Source organism: Dermochelys coriacea, chromosome 15, assembly GCF_009764565.3.
Source record: "Dermochelys coriacea isolate rDerCor1 chromosome 15, rDerCor1.pri.v4, whole genome shotgun sequence".
NCBI classification, from domain to species: domain Eukaryota; kingdom Metazoa; phylum Chordata; order Testudines; family Dermochelyidae; genus Dermochelys; species Dermochelys coriacea.
In genome coordinates, this window is record NC_050082.1 from 29,953,743 (window position 1) to 29,979,313 (window position 25,571).

Below are 25,571 nucleotides of genomic sequence, written 5' to 3' on the forward strand. Positions count from 1 at the left end.
TGGAAACGGGCTTTGTTGCAAGGATAGGTTCCTGGGTTAGTGGTTCTGTTGTGTGGTGTGTGGTTGCTGGTGAGTATTTGCTTCAGGTTGGGGGGCTGTCTGTAAGCAAGGACTGGCCTGTCTCCCAAGATCTGTGAGAGTGATGGGTCGTCCTTCAGGATGGGTTGTAGATCCTTGATGATGCGTTGGAGAGGTTTTAGTTGGGGGCTAAAGGTGATGGCTATTGGCGTTCTGTTATTTTCTTTGTTGGGCCTGTCCTGTAGTAGGTGACTTCTGGGTACTCTTCTGGCTCTGTCAATCTGTTTCTTCACTTCAGCAGGTGGGTATTGTAGTTGTAGGAATGCATGATAGAGATCTTGTAGGTGTTTGTCTCTGTCTGAGGGGTTGGAGCAAATGCGATTGTGTCGTAGAGCTTGGCTGTAGACAATGGATTGCGTGGTGTGGTCTGGATGAAAGCTGGAGGCATGTAGGTAGGAATAGCGGTCAGTAGGTTTCGGTATATGGTGGTGTTTATGTGACCATCGCTTATTAACCCCCTAGTGTCCAGGAAGTGGATCTCTTGTGTGGACTGGTCCAGGATGAGGTTGATGGTGGGATGGAAATTGTTGAAATCATGGTGGAATTCCTTAAGGGCTTCTTTTCCGTGGGTCCAGATGATGATGTCATCAATGTAGCGCAAGTAGAGTAGGGGCATTAGGGGACGAGAGCTGAGGAAACATTGTTCTAAGTCAGCCATAAAAACGTTGGCATACTATGGGGCCATGCGAGTACCCATAGCAGTGCCGCTGATTTTGAAGGTATACGTTGTCCCCAAATGTGAAATAGTTATGGGTGAGGATAAAGTTCAGCCACCAGGTTAGCCGTGACAGTATCGGGGATACTGTTCCTGACGGCTTGTAGTCCATCTTTGTGTGGAATGTTGGTGTAGAGGCTTCTACATCCATAATGGCCAGGATGTTGTTTTCAGGAAGATCACCAATGGACTGTAGTTTCCTCAGGAAGTCAGTGGTGTCTCGAAGATAGCTGGGAGTGCTGGGAGTGTAGAGCCTGAGGAGGGAGTCTACATAGCCAGACAATCCTGCTGTCAGGGTGCCAATGCCTGAGACGATGGGGCGTCCAGGATTTCCAGGCTTATGGATCATGGGTAGCAGATAGAATACCCCAGGTCAGGGCTCCAGGGGTGTGTCTGTGTGGATTGTTCTTGTGCTTTTTCAGGGAATTTCTTGAGCAAATGGTGTAGTTTCTTTTGGTAACCCTCATAGAAAGTGGTGTTGGAGAGCTGCCTAGCAGCCTCTTGTTCATATTCTGACCTATTCATGATGACGACAGCACCTCCTTTGTCAGCCTTTTTGATTATGATGTCAGAGTTGTTTCTGAGGCTGTGGATGGCATTGTGTTCTGCACAGCTGAGGTTATGGGGCAAGTAATGCTGCTTTTCCACAATTTCAGCCCGTGCACGTTGGCGGAAGCACTCTATGTAGAATTCCAGTCTGTTTCGACCTTCAGGAAGAGTCCACCCAGAATCCTTCTTTTTGTAGTCTTGGTAGGAAGGTCTCTGTGGTTTAGTATGTTGTTTAGGGGTGTGTTGGAAATATTTCTTGAGTCGGAGATGTTGAAAATAGGATTCTAGGTCACCACAGAACTGTATCATGTTTGTGGGGGTGGAGGGGCAGAAGGAGAGGCCCCGAGATAGGACAGATTCTTCTGCTGGACTAAGAGTATAGTTGGATAGTTTAACAATATTGCTGGGTGGGTTACGGGAACCATTGTTGTGGCCCCTTGTGGCATGTAATAGTTTAGATAGTTTAGTGTCCTTTTTCTTTTGTAGAGAAGCAAAGTGTGTGTTGTAAATGGCTTGTCTAGTTTTTGTAAAGTTCAGCCATGAGGAAGTTTGTGTGGAAGGTTGGTTTTTTATGAGAGTATCCAGTTTTGAGAGCTCATTCTTAATCTTCCCTGTTTGCTGTAGAGGATATCGATCAGGTGGTTCCACAGTTTCTTTGAGAGCGTGTGGCACAAGCTGTCGGTATAGTCTGTGTGGTATGTAGATTGTAATGGATTTTTTACCTTCAGTCCTTTTGGTATGATGTCCATCTGTTTGCATTTGGAAAGGAGGAAGATGTCTGTCTGTACGGATTTTTTCATGAAGTTGATAGATTTCCACTCCATATGGCTAAATTCAGAGCCTTGCATAATGACAGGTTTCAGAGTAGCAGCTGTGTTGGTCTGTATTTGCAAAAAGAAAAGGAGTACTTGTGCCACCTAACAAATTTATTTGAGCATAAGCTTTCATGAGCTACAGCTCACTTCATCAGATGCATTCAGTGGAAAATACAGTGGGGAGATTTATATACATAGAGAACATTAAACAATGGGTGTTAACATACACACTGTGAGGAGAGTGATCACTTAAGGTGAGCTATTACCAGGAGGAGAGTGTCGGGGGGGACCTTTTGTAGTGATGATCAAGGTGAGCCATTTCCAGCAGTTGACAAGAACACTTCAATCTCTTTGGTCACTCGATTACAGACCTAAAAGTTGCAATTCTTCAACAAAAAAACTTCAAAAACAGACTCCAACGAGAGACTGCTGAATTGGAATTAATTTGCAAACTGGATACAATTAACTTAGGCTTGAAGAGAGACTGGGAGTGGATGGGTCATTACACAAAGTAAAACTATTTCCCCATGTTATTCCCCCGCCCCCCACTGTTCCTCAGATGGTCTTGTCAACTGCTGGAAAGGGCCTACCTTGTTTATCACTACAAAAGGTTCCCGCCCCCCTCCCCCCCAGCTCTCTTGCTGGTAATAGCTCCCCCATTGTTTCATGTTCTCTATGTATATATATATATCTCTCCACTGTATTTTCCACTGCATGCATCCTATGAAATGAGCTGTAGCTCACGAAAGCTTATGCTCAAATAAATGTGTTAGTCTCTAAGGTGCCACAAGTACTCCTTTTCTTTTTATATTGGGGAGGAAAATTTGCCAGGATTTTGGAAATGTATATATTTAAACAAAAAAAAGTAGGGCAAATTTTGGGCCTGCTAACCTTGGTAGCATCCTAGTAGCCTTACCATTTAAACTCTTAAAACATTTGTTTTTCGGGGTAATTGGGCGAAATATAATGATCTGTGTCGGACTAGATGGTGTAATGATCTCGTTTAGCATTAAACTTTATGAATATATTGTACATGGTTTTCATGACATTCTGCTACTGCTGCTTGAACCTGAGGAGCTTGCACTTATCTATACTAATTTGACTTCTGGACCCTCCTGAAGTAAGAAACTGTGAAGGTTTTTTGTTGTGCATTAGTTTTGTAATAGCTTTGAACGTCAATGAATAAGTAAAAACTATTTCCCCTTGTTTATTTCCCCTCCTACTGTTCTTGTCAACTGCTGGAAATGGCCCACCTTGATTATCACTACAAAGGGTCCCCCTCTCTTCTCCCCCCACCCCCCACTGCTCTCCTGCTGGTAATAGCTCATCTTTCCTGATCACTCTTGTTACAGTCTGTATGGTAACACCCATTGTTTCATGTTCTCTGGGTATATAAAATCTCCCCACTATATTTTCCACTGTATGCATCCAATGAAGTGAGCTGTAGCTCACAAAAGCTTATGCTCTAATAAATTTGTTAGCCTCTAAGGTGCCAAAAGTAATCCTTTTCTTTTTACAAGCTCTCCAGGGTTTGTGTGTGAATCTTTTTCGTCATGTCACCTCTGGCTCAAGTGCTGAGGAAATACATGTCTGTGAACTTTGATGATAGTAACTTCTTCCTTGTTTTACTTAGCATTTCCATGTGGCTTTTCTCTCTGTATTTTTTCAGATACTTCTCTAAAATTATAGCTTGCATAATGTTTTATCTAAATCAGCTCTAGCTTCTACATAGAAAGGTATGGAACTTAGATTTGTTGATACATATAATATAAAAATTATTTTGATAAAGATGTTGCTGGTTACTTTTGTCTTCATTTTTCTTTTATTTTTATTAGACTATATTGCTCAAATAAAGGGTGAATCTGAAGCAAAGTAATCTAATTTATGGGTCCTCGTCTTATCTGTAGTGTAAGAGGAATAGTTTGTCTGTATTTAGAGTTTAATTTCAGCTTTGCATGTAACTTAATCATTGGCAAAACAATTGTAATTGTAATCAGTGTAAGTTTTGTATTTGCCTATGAAATAAGGAAAGAGATTCATGCCGCAAATTATTACTTTTTTAAAAAGATTTAGTTTGTTAAAACTTTCATACTAGAGAATTACAGCAATGGTCTGAGATCTACTGTTTTAATTTAGAAACTCCAGAGCAGAGTGTTTGTACCACATTTCTAACCTCTGTTTTCTAGCATGACATCCTCTTGACATCCTCTTCTGAGCTAGGGTCAACTGTAAACAGCAGCAATTTACTACAGTGAGAGTCACTTAGCTTGCAGAAAATTCGGTTTCTGATGAGATGTATATGTTGTATTATAGGGATTCCTCTAAGTTGCTTTATTTCTGGTAATTTAGTGTGTACAGTGCATAAACTACAAGGATTGAGATATGCAACAAAGCAAAATGTTTCCTTACAACTCTTGTAGAGAATACTCGGAACCCTTGTCTTTTCATATTCTTTTGATGTCAGTATAGGTTTGTGATCCTATACCTTGCTGTAGAGCGACTTGTTGTTTTTGGGAAACAACTGTTACATACACAATCAGATCTTAAATACAGCCACTTACTGCAGTTTTCTTAGCACTAAAACTCCCATCTATATTCTAACATAGCTTGTTTTTTTCTTCCTTTTCCTCTTGAATCTATCTTGCAATTGGTAAATACAGACCAAATAATTTATTTATTGGAACAAATTCAATAATTTTAGGATTAAGAAAATTTCTACTAAGGGGATAAGCGAAAAGGTCTAATTTTAGTGGATAAACTAGTTTCCTATCTGTATTTCATTAGCAACTTCCCTCGCCCCGTTTTAAAGATTAATTCTTCATTAACTCAGATTTTATACATAGATTTCTTAAATCTTGTGTTTGACACTGTGGTATACATGACAGTATCTAGAGGCCTAAAATAAGTTTTATACATTGTGGATATTAGATATTTGCTTACGATTTACATTCTTTTTGCTACTTCATTCTTAGTGAAAACTAGGATTTTTGGATTATAGAATTGGCTGCAAATCTATAAGTCTCCATTGGCAAGTGCCTTACCACAAATATCCATAGCTTCAAGTTTTAAAGTGCATTTGGGCTTTCCTTTTTTAGACTTTGCATGTAAAGTGAAGGACCTTGAATCCTGAATCCCCTCTGTCTGCTTATATGTAAAGTGAATTTAATGATCCTTGCTCATCTTGCAGCCAGGTAGTAAGGTTTGGAGTTTAAGCAATTTGCTATAACTGCGAAGTATTATGATAAACCATTTGAATGTCACAAGGGCTTCAACTGTAAGATATTTTCTCAAGTATTGTCTTTTATCAGTGGTGATGGAAGTCATTATTTGCCTGATTTTAACAATCAGGGTTTGTGGCCTAATTAGTAATATGTACAACCCAGTTCTCCTAATGGATCTAGAAGTCTTATGTATTACAGACCAAAAAAAGTAATTGCTATTTCACTTAGGAGTAAACAGCCTAGTAGCCACCTCTGGTGACTGAGCAGCTTCTGATCAAACCACTAGTTACACAGTGTGCATGTAAAAGCAAAAGCAGGCTGTGGGTGGAGTCTGGAGTGGTATTGAGGCTGGCCATATGTAGTCATTCTTTGAATTCTTGTTATATTTTTATTATCTAATTAATAGTTGATTTTACAGTCCCTTGCCAATAAAACTGATGTCCAAAGTAAAATGATTAAAGAAATCACTTACTTGAGACTATAATATATAGGTAGGGATGGGTCAGCTAGTTTTAAAAAAAAGTCATGAACTGACCTGAATCAGTTCTGAATCTATTAGAGTTTTGGGGAATGTACTTTGGGGAAGAGGGTGTACATTTAGGAAATGGAACAGATGCCCTCATAGTTCAGGTTTTCATGGATGCTGGCCACTAAAGTTCTCTCCTGTGTCCCCAGTAGGGGAGCCTCCTCCCCTCTCCCCGCCTTTTATTGTAACGTGTTTAACTTCAGATCTCTAGTTTCTCTTGACTGCCCTTTTTCTCTCCCAGACTGCTTGGAACCAAATGCATTTTAGATGCAGCAAGCTCGACACCTTCAGCTAAAAGAGCAGTTTGGATCAGTCTTGCAAAATCAGAACAATTTCCCAGCTCTGCCACAAAAATGCACTTGTTTGTTCTTATGGTGGTAATGCAAAAACTGGTGATATTTTACTCACCCATCCAAAATCAAAGTGTCTCAAGCAAAGAAGTGAGTAGACGTTTGCAAGGCTGTCTAATACCATACTCAGTGATCCCTCTACTCCACCTCTCTGGATAATGGAGCATCAGTAACTCCGCCTGAAGAGGGCTTTGAAGGAAGTGTAAAGTGGAGCTGGGAATCCCCTTTTCTGCAGGCTCCTGTCTATTGGTTCCCCTCCCTGCCTTAAAAAAGGGCATAAGACAGATATGTAGAAAATTGTTATGAATTAATTGTTCCTGCTCTAGCTGTTCTCTGACTTAACTCAGTTTTAGTGAGGAGAAATGTGGTTACCATTTACTTTTGCATTTCTAGAACTACTGACTGAAAATGCTAATTAATAACTTCCAGTATCCAATCTTTTTTTCCCTTTTTGGTAGTGTTGGCTTGCTGCTGCTGGCAGTGATCCAGTAGTATGTAAAAAGATACATTGTGGAATCTTAGAGACTAACAAATTTATTTGAGCATAAGCTTTCGTGAGCCACAGCTCACTTCATCGGATGCAACATATCCGATGAAATGAGCTGTAGCTCACAAAAGCTTATGCTCATATAAATTTGTTAGTCTCTAAGGTGCCACAAGTCCTCCTTTTCTTTTTGTGAATACAGACTAACATGGCTGTTACTCTGAAACCTGTCATTGTGGAATCTGAGTGCCCATTTTCTCACTCAAAGGAGCATTTTTTATATTAAAAGCATGGTCTTCTCTTACCTGCATCTCATTCAGAACAGGGAAAATAAGGTCAGCTAGCAATCCAAACCACTACTGTGGCATTAATAGCATTGTATAACCTGAGCCTCTTAAACAGCATCCTTTTTAGTTTTTTTTTCCCTTCAAAATGAAGTTTTTATTCTTGTGGGAAGAAATCCAAACTACTGTTACTAATTCTAGGCTAATACTTGTGCTGTGGGTTAACTATATCAGAAAAGTTCCAGCAGTTAGATGCTAATAACAAGTGATGAGTCACCTATCTGACTTCAGTAGTTTAGCTGCTGCTTAAAAGTAGCTACTACGCTTGTTAAAGGCACAGTGCTTCATATGTATTTTATATCCTATTAAGCAGAGCTTGTAAATTATTCATGTTGCCTTTAATGTGTTTGGTCTACTTTTAAGTTCTGTTGGAGGAAGGGAAGCCTCGCTCTCAGAGAAAACAGAAACCAACAAAGATGGTGTTGCAGTAACTATGTGCTTTGAAAGAATGGAGTATTATTACTGTCCAAGTTTGTTAAAGTCGCTTCAGTATTTATGGGTGAGTGGATTTTTTAGTTTAAACATTTGGTGCTTAGTTTGACAATTTAATTTCCAAAAACTTCCCTATCAAATACTAAGCTGTAGTTAACAGTTACTTTCCAGTCTATCTGAAAAGTAACATTTCATGTTCTGGAGAGATCTATTTATTTTATTTGAAAATTTGGTTTCTTAATTGGAAATTAAAGGATAAAATAAGACATTATATGCATTAAATGCATTATATGCAGAATCATTAAAATAAGACATTTTAATGATTCTGCAAATGCTTTAGTAATGGAATTTACCTCTTGTTTGTCTAAGATTGAAACTATCAATGAACATAGTTTTGCTTATTGAAAATTCATAAACATTCCTCCCTACTTACTCAAAAGCGATACCTAAACACCTAAAATTATTGCTTTCAAAAGTATTTTTTTCTAGTTGCCAAGCATGGCTACTGACCAATATTTAAACATTATGGTATGGCCAGTGCTGCTGGGTGTAGAATTGCACTTGACCATTGTATTTTAACAGGTTTCTTCCCTATGAAGTCATTAAAGCCTAAATTCACTTTCTTTCTCTCATTAAACACCTATTCAATCAAATTTTAACGGGCTGTTTTTACTCTGGTATTCTACTTGCCTTAAATGGCTGCTTTTGCTCTTTGAATCTAACTGTTAATTGTTTTACCCTTTTACAAGTTTGACAGTGTTTGAATAAAAGGAGTTAATTATTGAGATAAGTCTGTTACTCGATTTCAAAGGAATGCAAATTATAACAACATTGAGGCTTTTTTTTAACTTGTACGAATATATTATCAAACAGAATGGTATGTTTAATCAAAGAGTTAGTCCCTTAGAGCATCACCTTTTTCATTTATTTTATAGATTGGTATACATGGCATTGTCTTTATTAACCTAATGATGTTAATAAAGATGCTGATTTGTTTAACCTCTGAATATTTGTTGCTTATTGAGTTAAACTTTGTTTAGAAATAGGCAGCAGAGAATTTGCTTCCCTCATTTAAGGTTTAATTCAGCAATCCCTCTTATATTCACTGAGTAGTAGTTGCCCACATGAGTAGCTGAGTGCGGACTACCTTTTGTAAGGTAAGCTTATGCTCAAATAAATTTGTTAGTCTCTAAGGTGCCACAAGTACTCCTTTTCTTTTGTAAGGAAGTGCTTTGCAACTGAATAAAGAAGTAAGGATGGCAAAAATGGCCTTTTCTGTGTGAAGCACTAATTGCAAGCTTGTTTTTGGTAGGCACTGCTACAAAATACAGCATGCAGATGTTCAAATATTTCTTTGGTTGTATAATTATAGATTCTTAAAATCAAACATTCTTTAAATTGCATGCTGAAAAATGTTGGATGACTATAATAGGCTTTTGTAACTAGGTGGATATCCTTTATAGTTATCATTTCTGGCAAGCTAATAGATTTGTGTGAATGGCTTTGCTTTTGCAAATGTGTGGTGCATGTCTTAAAATAGGCTAATAAATCTGATTTTTGGATAATCCAAAAATTGGGGGAGAGCTTTCATAATATGTAACTTTAGTTTCCAGTAAAACAGACCTCCATTGTATTTTCAGGGGATGTCTGTGCTACCATAGATATGCATTACTGCTACTGGTATGTGTTATAAAGACTGATTAAGCTGCTTTTTCATTATAGGAGGTCCAATCCCATAAAACAAACTTAGTTCTGACACCTACATCCCTAGATGTCTGTTCTCCACGCTGCTGATCTACCATGTATCTTGACAGGTTTCAGAATAGCAGCCGTGTTAGTCTGTATTCGCAAAAAGAAAAGGAGTACTTGTGGCACCTTAGAGACCAACAAATTTATTTGAGCATAAGCTTTCGTGAGCATCCGATGAAGTGAGCTGTAGCTCACGAAAGCTTATGCTCAAATAAATTTGTTAGTCTCTAAGGTGCCACAAGTACTCCTTTTCTTTTTACCATGTATCCGTCTCTCTCCTACCTGTCTTTTCTTTCACGTCACCCTGTCTCTTCACCTGAAATAGGGAAACCATTTTATCCAATGGGCATACTTAAGAAAATATCATCTCAGCTTTATGGTAAATTCATGACTTAGCAACAGCTGTGGTATACATATCCACAATGAGCCTCCCAAAGCGTGCAACTCATCTCTTCCCCCACTAAATTAGAAGAGAAGGCTTCTCATTCCCGTAGGAATATGTGTATTTATATGTGCATATATTTTCTGGCCCGACTTTGTACATGTTCTGATATTTAGATCACTCTTCAAAATTAAGGTGTTCATTTGGGCTATCTACTGAATTTGTGGATCATTCTCCCTGTATTTGTGGCTGGTACAGTATAGAGCATATTGCCTCTGCTTAAACCTAAATAACTTTGGATTCTCCTACAAGGGAGACAGTGTCTCTCCCTGTGCACAGCTGCTACACTCAGGAGAAGAAGTCTTCATCTGGAGCTTTCTTGGTACATAAAAGGGAGTTGTTGGCAGAGTGTTCTCTGAGAGCCCCTTGACTTTGGAATTCATAGAATCATAGAATATCAGGGTTAGAAGGGATTTTAATTTAAAATCCCTCTTCCAACACCTAGCTAGTGATTTAAATGGTGGCATGGAAGGAAGTGCAATCCTTGTAAAACATCCAAGTCATTGCTAAAAATAAAAATAGCCTTTTATTTAGAACTTCTAATTATTAAGCAAAACCATTTTCTGATTAGAACACAAGAGAGCGCTGTTACGCTACAGCAACTAACGTCATTTCTGGCAGGGTTTCACTCATTGTCTATTTTAATTGGAGAATTTGCATAAGTAAAACAAAAAAACTTTTTTGCTATAATTGGGAACAATATTAAGTACAATTTCCTGTACACTTTTTAATAACAGCAAATGTGAGTTTTGTGTAACTCGGAGTGACAGTTTTTACATTAAAAAGAAAAGGCGTACTTGTGGCACTGTAGAGACTAACAAATTTATTAGAGCATAAGTTTTCGTGATGAAGTGAGCTGTAGCTCACGAAAGTTTATGCTCTAATAAATTTGTTAGTCTCTAAGGTGCCACCAAGTACTCCTTTTCTTTTTACGGATATAGACTAACACGGCTGCTACTCTGAAACCAGTTTTTACATTGAATAAGATAAATGTTTGTAAACTAGAAAGCTTAACAGAATGACCAAGAGGGGGCCAGAAAGTATATGTCCTTGGTTGTTTTTTTTTTTTCTTTTTTTCAATGTTATAGGATTGGAAAACAAAAAAAATTAAGAGCACACTTCTTATCCTGAAACAAATTTTTAAAAATGAATTATTTAACCTGATTTCTATATACAAAGTACAAAGGTAACTTAACTGTCTTCTTCAACTAAGACTTTGATCAAAACTTGTTTTGACTCTGTTTTTGCTTTCCCAGGCTGCTGTCTGTGCCATTAATGCTGGGAGACAGCCAAGTTCCCACTATTGTTTCTATTCTCTCAGCAGATTTGTGACTTGTTAATACAGTCAGTACATGTTTACTGTATGAAAGGAAATGGCATTTTAGAGAGCTACTTGAACATGGTGAAAGTAGTTCTTTGTATTAGACTTTCCTCAAAATATGACAAAAAAAAGTCATGCAAAGTTGCCCTGAAAATGTAACTTCAGCCAGATCCTGGAACCTTGAGTGAAGTTTGCAAAAACAGGCTGGTTTATAAATACATGAAACTGCACTTTTCATGAAGCATGGCAGAAGTTAATAAATGTAAGCTATATTCCTGTAGAGATGGTTTAGCTTGCTTATATAAAATTACAGTTCATAATATGTAACCAAGTACTTAACAAATTTTGTAAATATAGAACAGACATCTGAAGTAGCACATGGTATGTGTTTTGTAGTGCTTAACGTGGCTGCCTTAGAGTTGAGGAAAGGAAATAAAACCTATTCAATTGAAAATGCTGGAAGAACTTCAGAGAATAAGCAGAATAGCCTTCTAAACTGATATTGGGCCCAGACATCAGAGCAAACTATGTACTTATCCTAAAAGACATAAACTTTGATAACATTTTCAAAAGTGCCTATCTACCCCAGCTGGACTTTATTCCATATAATGAGTCTTTCTTTAAAATGTTTGTAATTATAAAACTTTTCCCCAGCATTGGTAGGCATTCCCTGGGCAGAGGCTGTATACGTGTATGAGAGAGTGATACCAAATTCTTCAGCCAGATGGCAATAAAAAGTCCCACTTCTTGTCTTGATATATCAAGGAAGGTTTAATGCTTCTTAAATAATGCAGTTTAAAAGCTTGGTGGTTTTTTTTGGCTGACTGGTTTTCAGTAATTATGTCCAAACCATCACATAACATATCTTGTGCCAATAAAATGTGCAAGATTATCTTTTACCCTTCACTGCTTGAGGTTAAGCCATGATTGTGTCATAGAAATAAACATGATTTGTCAATATTTCTTGAGGAAAAGGGTAGGTAGGCTGTTTTCCAATACATTTACTGTATGCACACTGGTACAGATTTGCAATATGATAAACAACCAGTAGTTAAAGCTGGGCAATAAATTGTATGAAATTTCACATTGAAGCTGTGCATCCTGTTGCTCCATGGAAAACAATTATTTGAAATAGATGGGAGGATTATGCAGGTTGCATGAGTTTTATTGGCTTTTTTGGTCCATTATTCAAGTTATAACTCTATCTGTCCAAAGGCCTGTTTAATACTTTTATATGTACATGTGTAGGCCAGGTCCTGGCCTCAACATCTGCTTATCTGTCTACCGTAAGGAATCCCTTGGCATAGGGGAATTTCCAGTTGTTGTAGGGTGGGCTCAGTGACTTCCAAACCACCTGCTCGCTACTTGTATTGACTTTCTGTGGTGAAATGCAGCAGTAGTTTAACAGTGCATACTAACACTACAAAACACTTCAGGGCAGGAAGTGATAACCTAGATACATCAAAACTACATGATGGAATTTTAGGGAGATAGAGTGTAATAGTCCAAACTGGAATTTTCCCTAGATGCCAGATTTAATATCCCTTCAATTGCAAAAAATTGTCAAGGGATTTTTAATGACTGTTACTACATGGGCCTGAATTAGCAAATAATACTTGGCTCATATCAGCAATTTGAGGATATGCTACTGTACTTTGATTTCCTGTTCTTCTTTTGCTAATTGAGATGATTTGTCCTTGAGCCTCTATGTATAGCAAATCATTTTAGTAGTTTCTCAGTTGTCTCCTGTTGTAGTTTTAAACAGAAGTAATTTATACTGCTGTTTCGTCTTTTCATTCAGCATTAGCCTTCCTTGAGATGGAGGAGGAAGAGGATTCTTTAATCTTAGTTCCACGTTCTGCCCTCCAAAAACATGCTCAGCCCCTGTTGTAATCCATGAGAATACTTTCATGTAGCTGAGGGCAGCATTTGGCCTTCAGCACTCCTTTGTATAGGTTCCTTATGCAAACCGCTCTTTCAATGCCTGTAAATCTTGTTGACGTGTGTTGATGAATATCAACCCGTGAGTTATTTATAATTTCCAGCGTAGTCTCTTTATGCTGAATCAAGATGAATTAATGCTGTGTGCATTTTCTGAATAATACAAAAGGGGAGACCTTGAAAATGTTCAAATCTGATTGTTTTTTCTCCTTGCAGCTTCCATCCCACTATTGTGGGGAGAGATTGGATTTACCAAAGCAAAGTACTAATATAAAAAACTCCTACCTACACAAACAGCAATAAAAACACTTGTAGATCTCTGTGAAAGTGCATTTCAAAATGTGTATCTAACACTAGATCTCTTAAATATAAATGTTTCTGAAATTGTCCTCTGTTGCAATTACAGGTCTGACATTTAAAGGAAATAAGGCCCAAAATACCTGTTCACTAGCCTTTCTTTTGGTAATTTGAAGTGGATGCCATGCAGTGATCTCACCAAGCAGGGCAATAATAAAACAGGAGTGGAACTCCTTCTATGAAAATTAGGATAACTCTAACTTAATAGAAATCTGAAAGCAAATGCAAACCCTGCTCTTCCACAGTCTCTCTGTATGAGTTTGGGCAAGCTACTTAGTATCTCTGTGCCTCAGTTCCCATCTATAACATCTGGGGATAATAGCACCTTCCAAACTTGCAGGATTTTGTAACAATTAAATAAATATTGCGAGGAGCTCAGATACTGTGGTGATGGAGGCTTTTATTCTGTCTTAACTGAAATATTGTCATTTTCTTCAGATAACAAATGTATTGACATAAGATGTCCATATATATGCAACTTTCCTTGTTCTCCCTCCCCCTTTTTGATATTTGGATTTTCTTTTTTTTTAAGAATGCTTATTCTTAGAATATCTAGTTCACCTTCTTGACAGTTCAGATCATCCTTCCTTATTATATTTGATTATTATACTATTTTATTTTATTAGATTATTATAAACAGTAATAAGTCACCAGTCCAGATGGTATTCACCCAAGAGTTCTGAAGGAACTCAAATGTGAAATTTCAGGACTACTAATCGTAGTGTGTAATCTGTCATCTAAATCAGCTTCTGCACCAAATGACTGGAAGATAGCTAATGTGACACCAATTTTAAAAAAGGGCTCCAGAGGTGACCCCGGCAATTACAGGATGGTAAGCCTGACTTCTGTACTGGGCAAACTGGTGGAAACTATAGTAAAGAACAAAATTGTCAGACACCTAGATGAATATAATTTGTTGGGGAATAGTCAACATGGTTTTTGTAAAGGAAAATCGTGCCTCACCAATCTACTAGAATTCTTTGAGGGGGTCAACAAGCATGTGGACAAGGGGAATCCAATGGATATAGTGTATTTAGCTTTTCAGAAAGCCTTTGACAAGGTCCCTCAGCAAAGGCTCTTAAGCAAAGTAAGCAGTCATGGGATAAGAGGGAAGGTTCTCTCATGGATTGGTAATTGGTTAAAAGATAGGAAACAAAGGGTAGAAATAAATGGTCAGTTTTCAGAATGGAGAGAGATGAATAGTAGTGTCCCCAGGGGTCTGTACTGGGACCAGTACTGGTCAACGTATTTATAAATGATCTGGAAAAAGGGGTAAACAGTGAGGTGGCAAAATGTGCAGATGATACAAAACTACTCAAGATAGTTAAGTCCCAGGCACACTGCGAAGAGCTACAAAAGGATCTCTCAAAACTGGGTGACTGGGTAACAAAATGGCAGATGAAATCCAATGTTGATAAATGCAAAGTAATGCACATTGGAAAACATAATCCCAACTATACATATAAAATGATGGGGTCTAAATTAGCTGTTACCACTCAAGAAAGAGATGTTGGAGTCATTGTGGATAGTTCTCTGAAAACATCCACTCAATGGCAGCGGCAGTCAAAAAAGCGAACAGAATGTTAGGAATCATTAAGAAAGGGATAGATAATAAGACAGAAAATATCATATTGCCTCTATATAAATCCATGGTACACCCACATCTTGAATACTGTGTGCAGATGTGGTCGCCCCATCTCAAAAAAGTTAAATTGGACTTGGAAAAGGTTCAGAAAAGGGCAACGAAAATGATTAGAGGTATGAAATGGCTTCCATATGAGGAGAGATTAATAACACTGGGACTTTTCATCTTGGAAAAGAGAGACTAAGGGGGTACATGATAGATGTCTATAAAATCATGACTGGTGTGGAGAAAGTAAATAAGGAACTGTTATTTACTCCTTCTCATAACACACGAACTAGGGGCCACCAAATGAAATTAATAGGCAGCAGATTTAAAACAAACCAAAGGAAGTATTTTTTCACACAACGCACAGTCAACCTGTGGAACTCCTTGCCAGAGGATGTTGTGAAGGCCAAGACTATAACAGGGTTCAAAAAAGAACTAGATAAATTCATAGAGGATAGGTCCATCAATGGCTATTAGCAAGGATGGGCAGGGATGGTGTCCCTAGCCTCTGTTTGCCAGAAGCTGGGAATGGGCGACAGGGGATGGATCACTTGACGATCACCTGTTCTGTTCATTTCCTCTGGGGCACCTGGCATTGGCTACTGTCAGAAGACAGGATGCTAGGCTAGATGGACCTTTGGTCTGACCCAGTCTGGCAATTCTTATGTTCTTATTATTATTACTATAACATTGAAAAGTTTGTGAGGTTCCCCAATATACAAATAAGATACTTTGTGCCTGCCTCAGAGCTCACATTTGAAATGAAGACATTATGTAATAAAGTGGCAACAAAACAGTAGAGTGTTTGAAGAGGGACAGATTGACAGTGTTAAGATTATGTGGATCCTGAGCAAAGGTTTAAGCATGGTATGGTGGACCAGAAATTTGAAAAGCTAACTTTTTTTTTATTAAGTTCAAGTAGAAATAAATAAATGCCATTGTCTCCTTTTTTTATTTTCTCTCTACCAGTTTGTGCTTAGTTTTCTTTTGCACTTTTTTAAACATAGTGATTTGAGGAGAAGTGGGTTTTTTTCCCTGTTCAAAAAGATCAAGAAATGTTTTGACTGATTCTTCAGGGGCATTTCTGAACACACACATCTTCTTTGGTTGCTTGAGATTTGGCCAGTCTGAGAGATGTGTTGTAATCTTAGTCTGCAGTCTGGCTAGACTAATAAACCTGTATTTGGTTAAAGAACTTTACTGTAGTTTACAGATTTTGATGTAAATATATTTATCATATGGTCAAAAAAATCAACATTTTTGCTGCAGACTTTCCTGATCCCCTGCCAGCTGAGGTGGAAGGGTAGTATCGAATGTTCATAAACATAATCATTCAAAGTACTATTGTATATTTTTAGCATGTCCTCAAATTTACACACTCATACAATGTTTACATGGAAACAATTCAGTGTGCATAAAGAGGTGTAGGGTATGTGTGGGTGCATGTGCATGCAGGGGGATGTTTTCCTGGACATTTTAAATGGTTTTACCTTTAGGAAAAATGTATTTTTCTTGAAATTCATATTTTGGGGATTATATCTATGGTACTGTGGCTCATTGACTCATAGACTTTAAGCAAGAAGGGACCACCATGATCATCGAATCTGATCTGCACTCTGCAGGCCACAGAACCTCAGCATCCTACTCCTGTAATAGACCCATAACCTCTGACTGAGTTACTGAAGTCTTCAAATCATGATTTAAAGACTTCGAGTCACAGAGAATCCGCCAATTAAATGCTTTAGAGAAGAATCACTAATCTTACATTTTCTAAAACTTGGATTAACGCTTCTTACTCTTAAGATTAATTAAGATTTCAGTTTGTAAGAAAGGGTGTAAAACCAGGTAAAAATATCAATACTTTTAAAAATCAGAGTGAAAAAGATGGCAAGAGTTTAATAGTATCTTATGGCAAAAGTAATTCATTTCAGTAATATGGCAGTCTGTTTTACCTCTTGGATTGGAAGTGTCACGAGCAAATGTGCGCTCTCTCGTTGACCCTATGTCACAGGGTGTCTCTTCAGCTACCGAGTGAGCCGTGCTGCTTAGCCCATTTTCATGGTCTCCTAGTCACAAATGTACACAGTCTTTATTTTACACCACCTGTACCTTTTAATCCTCAGTTTCCACACATGGTGGACATAGGACAAATATACAACAGAAGGAACCTTTCAACCAGCTTTTTCCCTTCTCTGTTCACCCTCTAAGCTCCTCCCCTTGCTTCCTGTTTCTCCCAATTATATATCCTCCCCATTACTAATTGCCACCAAATATCAGTAATTTCCCCCCCACACACACACACATCAGGGGTCCTGTGAAAAAAATTAGCATGGGATCATGTAATTGAAGACTATATGATCATGCATATGCACAAAGGGGCTGAATTACGATTGCACAGGTAAACTTAACTGTGGCATTTCCTAACTTTTGAGTGTCCCCCCACCCCCACTGCTATCTTGCCCCATCACTATGGTATTTAAGTATTTTGAGGATGTTGGATATATGTACAGGGGAAGTGTAGATGTGTACCACACAGTCAAGGCTTATGTTGAGAGCATGTTCCTGTGGATTGGAAGTTCTCGGTTAAGATGTGTGTTCTATGTGATCACTGCACTCTGTGCAAAACATTGTTCATTTATTGAAGGATGATTCATATGCTTGCTGTTTGTTTGTTTATCTGTATTACGGAAGCTCCCAAAAGCCCCAGACAAGTTCAAGACCCCTTTGTATATGGTCACTTCCCTAAGAACTTAAAACTAATTTGAAACAAGATTGAGCAAGTGAGTGTAACAAACCATTGAAGGGAAGCTTGGAAGGAAGATTGCGAGGGGTAGTAAGGCCACCTGATTGCATTGTTTGGCTGTTGCACATCTCTGTAGTTCCAGATCACACTCCTGTTCATTCTCACTTGTATGTACACTCTTGGACAAAACAATGGTGGGTGAGCTGACTAAATATAAGATACAGTTGAAATATTTACAATTAAAATAGTTTCTGACAATCCAAAGAAGCCTGGAGAATTCATAAAGAATGTTTGTTCTGAGTGCATTTTGTTAGACAAGTTTTGGACCAGTGGAAGAAATGCATATCTAAACCTTATCTTCTTATAAACAGACTTCAATACATTCATCTTAATAGCTAAATGAATATAGACAGTTAAGCAATAAGAATGCTTTACACTGACAACAAAACTTGTTAAACATTTTTGGCAAGCGTAGACAAGTTAAAGACTATTCAGCTTTGAAAGCAACAGGTGTTACTTCATTACAAAAATATTGCTGTAATTAAAATGAGGAATGACATTTAATATTAACTTTTTCTGAGTCATGTCAACCACACTTCTGTTGGGATGTTCCATCTAATATTGACCAAGTCAGAGTAAACTGACTTCTAGTACTTTCAGAATTTCTTATTTAACAAAACACCCCAATTTCCAGTTCTGGGATTTAAATATCAGCATTATAGCAATTTAAGTAGTTAACTTAAAATCCAGTGTGGCTTTCTTCAAAATTCTGTGTTCTAGAATGTTCTCCTGACATAGGGTTTGTATTTAATTTCCTTGACTTGTGGTGGTGATTGGTTGTCTTTGTATTTTGTAGTTCACAAGTGTGCCAGAGATGCTTCAGAAAAACACTAAGACAAGTCTTGCCCTCAAAGATCTCATAATTTAAACAATGGATTTAACAGGCAAGTGAGATTACAACATACATCAGGAAGGGTGGTGATTGCTGGGTGGGGGTGGAGCAGAAGGCAGAGTTGCAGATCACAAAACACAGAGCAAAGTGTGTGACAGCCAGAGACAGAGTATTCTCAGTTGAGGTAATCCTGCTATGGAATGAATTTTCAGAGAAGATTTAGATGAATCCAGAGTCTGACTGTCTTTAGGAAATGCTACCAAACTTTCCTTTTTGATAAAGCTTTTCCACCTTGACCCAAATGACATTCACATTATCAGCTTTCACCTTTATTTGTTCTGCCAAAACAAACAAATCATACCTAGAGTTAAGATAGAAGTATGTTTTCCAAAATTTCTCTATTTTTTACTAAGTAGCCTTCTTTTATAAATGTTTACTGAAAGACACAACCGTGAGTGTTTTATCAAATAATATTTCATCTGACAACAGCTTCCCCTTAGAATATAACATGCACAGAAATGAAAGAAACTTGGTTGGAAAACTGTTTCAGAAAGTTTTGAAAAGAAAGTAGAAAAATGCTCAGGCAACAGATTTTTTAAAAGAAAAGTTTCACATCTGTTTACAGAAATTCAATATGAAACTAAATAAGAAGAAATCCTCTCTGATTGTCTGACCTTTGTTTTCTTGGCTAGTCCCTTTGGTGGTGTGTAACTGTAGAGTTGCACTCGTAAAATAGGAAGATGGTGATGCACTCTGGCCGCACATTGTTGGATCATTTTATTTTTATTTTTTGGAAAGGTGGGGAAGGCAAGGAAGAAACGTGTAGAAGGAGTTCTGGTGCTTGTGCATTCAAGGTCCTCATCAGTTTTAACATTTTAACTCTTGATATTCTTAACTGTTAATCCTACTGTGACTGATGGTGATTCTCATTGTGAGCTGTGGAGTGTTGCTGTTCTTTTCTTTCCTTAATTCCTATTGTCTTGCCACTCCTTGTTCCTTCTGTTGTCCTCTGATAACCCTGAAAATATGCCTGATCACAGTGAGATATGGCAGCCAAATCTGGGTGGTGAGCACAGGAACAGTCTGTATGTAAAGTCACCAGTGTCTTCCTTGCAATTGCTCCCTATAGTGAGGAGTTCGCTTGATGGTCTTCTATGCCTCTAGCAGGGACCTCTTCCTCCTTCCTCTTCCCCCCACCCCCACTTCCTTTACAAATAAATGGAACAGTCTCAACCCGCATTAAAGAGACTTCTTTGGAATTCTCTCTCTTCTCCCAAAAGTAGCAATTTAGTGGCACTAGTGCAAAGAATAAAACCCTCCTTCCCCTTTCACTGTACCTGAGGAATTGTGTTGATTTTGGGCATTCTCCATTCCTGCATACCCTGGGAGCAAATGATACTTGGGATTCAAATGACCTTTCCCATATACAGGGCCAGCTTTATGGGTTGGTAACCACCCAGGGCACTATGGTCACGACTCCACCTGCTGCTGTTCCATCTGTTGAGCGGCCGCCCGGTGCTTGGGGAGCAGTACTTAAAGGGTGCCAAAGAAAGTTCTTCCAGGGCACCATTTTCCTTTAGGCAGGCCCTGTCCATATACTATATTGTGCTACAGAATGATAGCTAGAAATGCCCAGTGATGGCTATGGCTAATGGCTCTAAAGTTTGGTTAATGACCACTCCAGTCCTTATCCCATCTCCTGATGCTGCTAACAAGGGTGCCTGGTCTGAGGTGGTCTTTTATATGTGGATAGGTATCTTGCCTAATAAGAACTGGACCACTTCAGATGAACACTTAACAATCTTTTGGCCTCTGATGTCCTGGTTTGGGTTTGAATTGATGGTTATGAAAAGAAATATTCTGTAAGCTATTACAAATAATGTGAGCCATCAGATCCCAAATTAGTGTTCCTCCACTACAATAATTCCATTTTATAGGATTTTATTGCTATTACGATACATTTCCCCTCAAGTGTTAGAGGAAAATTCATTCTGGTAATCTGGGTAAATATTTTAAAGTATTTGACTGTAAGCTACTGCTGTTTACATATTTAAATATAAGCTATTTCCTGTACATTCTGAAAAGCCATAACCTGTTGCCAACACACTCATTCACTCATCCACTGGTCGCTTAGATGCTGGCTGTAGAATAGAATAATAAAAACAAACCACATGGGGGAGGAAAACCAAAGCCATCAGGGAAACTGCTGCCTCCCTTTTGTAATTGAGTGCAAAAAATAAATAAATTGTAAGTGCAGTGTATTCAGCCCCTCCCCCCCATTTTAAGGACAGTAAACTGGATTTAAAATGTCCCAAATGGGCACCATTGAAAACTAAACTCACAAATCTAAAATCTTCAATAGGAAACTAAACAGAAATCAAAAACAAGCATTCTGTTTAAACATTACCAGAGAAAACCACTGTTTCAGTTTACACAAGAGATTTCATTGCAGGCAGGTGCTGAACATCGATCGTCCTTGCACTCGAATTCTGACCTGAAAACACCACCACTGTTCCACTCCTCAGCCTTTCTTGAGCAGGCATTGACACTTGTTTTATGTGGTAATTGTAGACAAGGAGATAGATAAAAAAAATTGGATGTGTGTCCTATGTTGTGTATATTTAGTGTTTGTTGCATTACAGAAAAGATCTCCTAGCTTTTGGCTGTGCTGAACTCTGTGGATTCCTTTTTGGGGTCTGAATGAGCAAGGTAGTGTAAACAACTGAAGATAGGACAAACACAGGGAGCAAGACCATATTGATGATTAGTCTAAATAGGAGAGTAAGTGAAACTGCTCTTTTACATCAGTATAACCTGGGACACTGCAAAGGAGTTAGAATTCTGTTTGGACAAAGAAAATAGACAAATACAGAGTCCTGAAAGTACAGGATCACAAACAGTATTTCCAGTATGTTTTAATTCCTTGGGTCTTAGTGTAGCTCTTGGGCTAACTTTAACAGCAAACAAACTCGGTCTTGAACATTTTAACAGAGCAGCTACTTGCAGAGAGTATTGCTACATTGACAGGTGAAGGGAAAACTTTTGTTTGTTCAGTCAGTGAGTAATTTAAAAAAAAAATCATAAAAGCACATCAAACATTACATTGTTAGTCCTGGAGAGAACTTCCATAATTCTACAGAGCGCCTAGTTCCCCATGAATGACATGGGATTAGACCCAACATTTGGAGACATTTATATTACTGGCACCTATAGCCTGGTAAAATATGGTGTACTTACTTAGCTTAGCCAAAACAGCTTCCCTTAACCTAGAGGTTTCTGAGACTTCTTCTCAGTGGTCCTGATTTTTGTAGCCTGTCAGGTTGAGGAAAAAATAGTGCATTAGAATTAGTAAGAGAGTGTAATAATTCTAAAGAAACGGAATAATATATCTGATGTAGAAGGAAAACCATCATACGTTGGCTACAGGCCCTCATTGTATTATATTAGCCTAGTTTTGTTCAGATTTTTTTTTTAAAAACAATTTAGGCCTTTTGGTGTGGACTGAAAAACAGAACTCTTGAACTATGTTTCTCCAGCAGTTCTTGCAGTTTTCCAGGTTTCACTGTTGTGAAAAGATATGTGCACGTGTGGGGCAAGCAGTAGTGGTTAGACCGGTATGAGGAATAACAAATAAAAATGAGGCTGTGAAAGGGAAAGGAGATCTATTCACAAATAGTAGACCATTTGAAAGTTTCTAAAATATCTGAAGTCTTATTTCATTTGTCAGAATACTGCAGCAATTTTAATTCATATAACAACTTAAAAAAGAGTGACAAATATTAACATTATGGGATGTTATATGTTGTTTTTGTTAAATCTAACCTGGGACAACTGTCAACAGTATTGACGGTTCCTTTGTAAATGCTGAGTTCAAAGTATCTTTTAGACATGGAAGAGCAGAGAGCCAAAAATAAGGGGCATCTCAAAATATCTGTTGACTTGGGGATTTGTTGCATATGTAACAAACTGGCTATAGTGTGTGCCAAATGCAAAGTGAACCAGGAGCTGTGCTGCAAAGTTGGCACAGTGTTCTAATTGTTTTTAAATAGTCTGCAGTGTCAAAAGCAGCTGGTTAACCTAAGTACCATTACTAATTAAAGAGAACCAGAATCAGTGCGGAATGCAAGATCACTGCAGCCTTACAAGGGCAGATTTAGGTCTTTAACAGTTCCTGGAGCCAGAATGTAATGTAGTCAAAGAAACAATCAAAGCCAAGATGGAAGAGGTCTCTGCCAATATTTCAGCACAAAATTAAAGTTTGGAGACAGGCTGATACCTTGGAAACTGCTTAAACTGTAGATAGATAATTAATAATTAATTGTTTAGCCACTGCTGTTTACCTAATTTAGAGAGCTGATGGTGAAATTCTGGGTCATGACCGGGGAAACAGCAGGGAACTGGTTTTAGTTCTGGCTTTACCCTTACACATGCTACAAAAGCTGAGTATCTGAGCTTCACCAGCCACTGAGGTTTTATATTTTTGGTATGTTTCATGGCATGCTGTGCTGTACACAAGCCTATTCTAATCTGACCTTCCAGCTTTCTGTAAACATTAATATAATTGCCCATATTTGAAGGCGTGTAAGAACTGAGAGTTGAAAGCAGCTTTTGGAAAAATGTTATTTACATATCTAGAATTTTGTTTGCACTGTGGGCAGAAAAAGTGGGGATTGTTATTTCTTTGCACACAGTTGTATTTGTTAGTTGTAGGTGGAATAAATGTTAATAAAAAGAAAAATGGGTATCCAACAATGTCTGAATAATATAGTCACTTGCTCTATTGTGCTAATTAGTCATATTGTACTATTTAGAAATGCATGTTCATGCATTTCATGGAAAGAGTTTTCTGGAATTGCAGAAGCTTGACAAATCCAGGGTGACTTCAGCATGAGATAATCATCTTGTGCAGTACCACTTGTTGTGTTGGAATAATTCCTTACTTAGCTAAAGAGACTTCTGTACTGAAATGTTTGGAGCCTGGAAACTTGACATTCTCAGAGATTTATAGAGTGGCAAGCATTGTACTTCAGAGAAAAAGCTTTAGAGAAGGCTTATGTAGGTTGAGCAAAGGGAAAGTAAACAAATCATGCATGTAACCAAAACAATGTCTTTAATTGAATTGAGAAGCACATATAAGGAGTTGCTAGCACAACGTATTTTGGTAGGCCCTGAATCAGTAAAAACAAGTTAACATTTCTCTCCTATGTTTGGAAGATCCCTTCAGTATCAACACACTTTTATGGTACGCTATTCTCATAATTAATTCCATATATTATTAGCTTTACTGTGAAGGTGTTTTCCATCTTCTCTTAAATTCTATTTTTAATAATGATTGTGTGCTGCTTGCACATATGATGTATTTACTAGGGTCAGTGTTTTTCATAACTTAAAAACATAAATGGTTACCCCAGGTCTCTTCCGGTATGGAAAATCACAGCTTTCAAAATCCTCTTCATTTATACCTTTGAAGCTTTGCTGCATTTTGGTTGGCTGTTGTAGTGGAGTCCTTTCAAGATCAGTTACATCTTTTTGCTAACTAGAATGGGAGGGGAAAGCAATCCATGTAGGAAGGGAAACACTGCCAGGATCAGTCCTGTCGCTGGCAGTGGCAAGTGGCAGATATTTCTGAGGAAGGCGTTATGCTTCCACTCCATATAGTGCAGTATAGGTTAAATGTCATTAGAATGCCCTAACCAGGATCATATTTACTCAGATACTGAAATACTCCTGCATCTGATCTGCCTGCATTAGTCCTAGTTCATTATTTTTACTGGTAAAGATGAACTTGCTGGGATGGAGACTGAGACCATGAATTAAAGTCCAAATCATGCATTTAATTTTAAATTTAAACACAAGCATAGAGTACACTTTGTGTTTAATCTGCTGCTTGAGATTGAATTCATTTCCCCCCCATCTTTAAAGTAGCAATAAGTTACTGCTTCTACTGTAGTTCCACAGACTGTTTCCACAGTTTGAGAACACCACTCTATTAAAAGATTGCCGTTTCATTCTCACTATATGTGTTTGCGTATAGACAGGAATAGATTCTCTTGTACACCAACTATTTTTAACTAAGGCTAATAAACCAGTAAACATTCTCATATGTAATGATGATGATAGCATGAGTTATGGAGGTGTCCTGAAATAGATAAATATGACTCTGTTGTGTTCTGTGCATAAAACAGTGATGAAGGAATACATTTTTATATAAAACAGAGCAAAAGAGGTTCTCTCATTTCTGTTTCTAGAGAGAGAATTTTGTAAAATTTGTGCTACCATAATAAAGCAGTGGAAACACCTGATACATACTCAGAGGAAATATGTTGAGCTTTTTATGAGCTTGTAAAGTACTTTCAGTTAGTTACTAAGGTACAAGCACTAACATGGATGTCTCTTCCCCACCAATGAGGATGTCCTCCTGAAAATGCCGAAGGAAATTAAAGTATATGACAAATGGATAGTTAACAACACATTTTAATTACTTGAATGAGGTGATTCACTGCGATAATTTTAATTTACCCCTGTTTATTTGAGTTTGGTGTATCTTGATCTTTTTAAAGCTTATTTAATAGTAATTATACAGACCTAAACACTACCAGCTGTGCAGCTAAAAGACAAAATGAATTATAGAGTCTTGGAAACAGTTACATATATGCTTTAAAGCAGGGGTTCTCAACCTTTTTCATTCTGAGGCCCCCCCCAATATGCTATAAAAACTCCAAGGCCCATCTGTGCCACAACAACTGGTTTTCTGCATATAAAAGCCAGGGCTGGCTTTACGGGGTAGCAAGCAAGGCAGTTGCCTGGGGCCCCATTCCACAAGGGCCCCTGCGAAGCTAAGTTGCTCAGGCTTTGGCTTCAGCCCCGGGTGGCAGGGCTCAGGGCCCCAGGCTTCAGCTCCATGCAGTGGGGCTTCAGCTTTCTGCCATGGGCCCCGGTGAATCTAACACTGACCATGCTTGGTGGACCCCCTGAAATCTGC

At 38.1% G+C, this 25,571-nt stretch overlaps 1 protein-coding gene across 2 annotated transcripts in view; it reads left to right on the top strand.

The window, feature by feature from the left end:
* KIAA1671 (KIAA1671 ortholog) overlaps positions 1-25,571 on the top strand; it is a 109,532-nt gene that overhangs the window by 10,363 nt on the left and 73,598 nt on the right. The window contains exon 1 of one of the 2 annotated variants that reach the window (XM_038373533.2): positions 7,368-7,581. The exons of the other annotated variant lie outside the window; for it this stretch is intronic. Coding sequence (XP_038229461.1) covers positions 7,516-7,581 — 66 coding nt within the window. The 5' untranslated portion in view covers positions 7,368-7,515. Of the gene's footprint in view, positions 1-7,367; positions 7,582-25,571 lie in introns of those variants that run through there. 2 annotated transcript variants of the gene reach the window in all.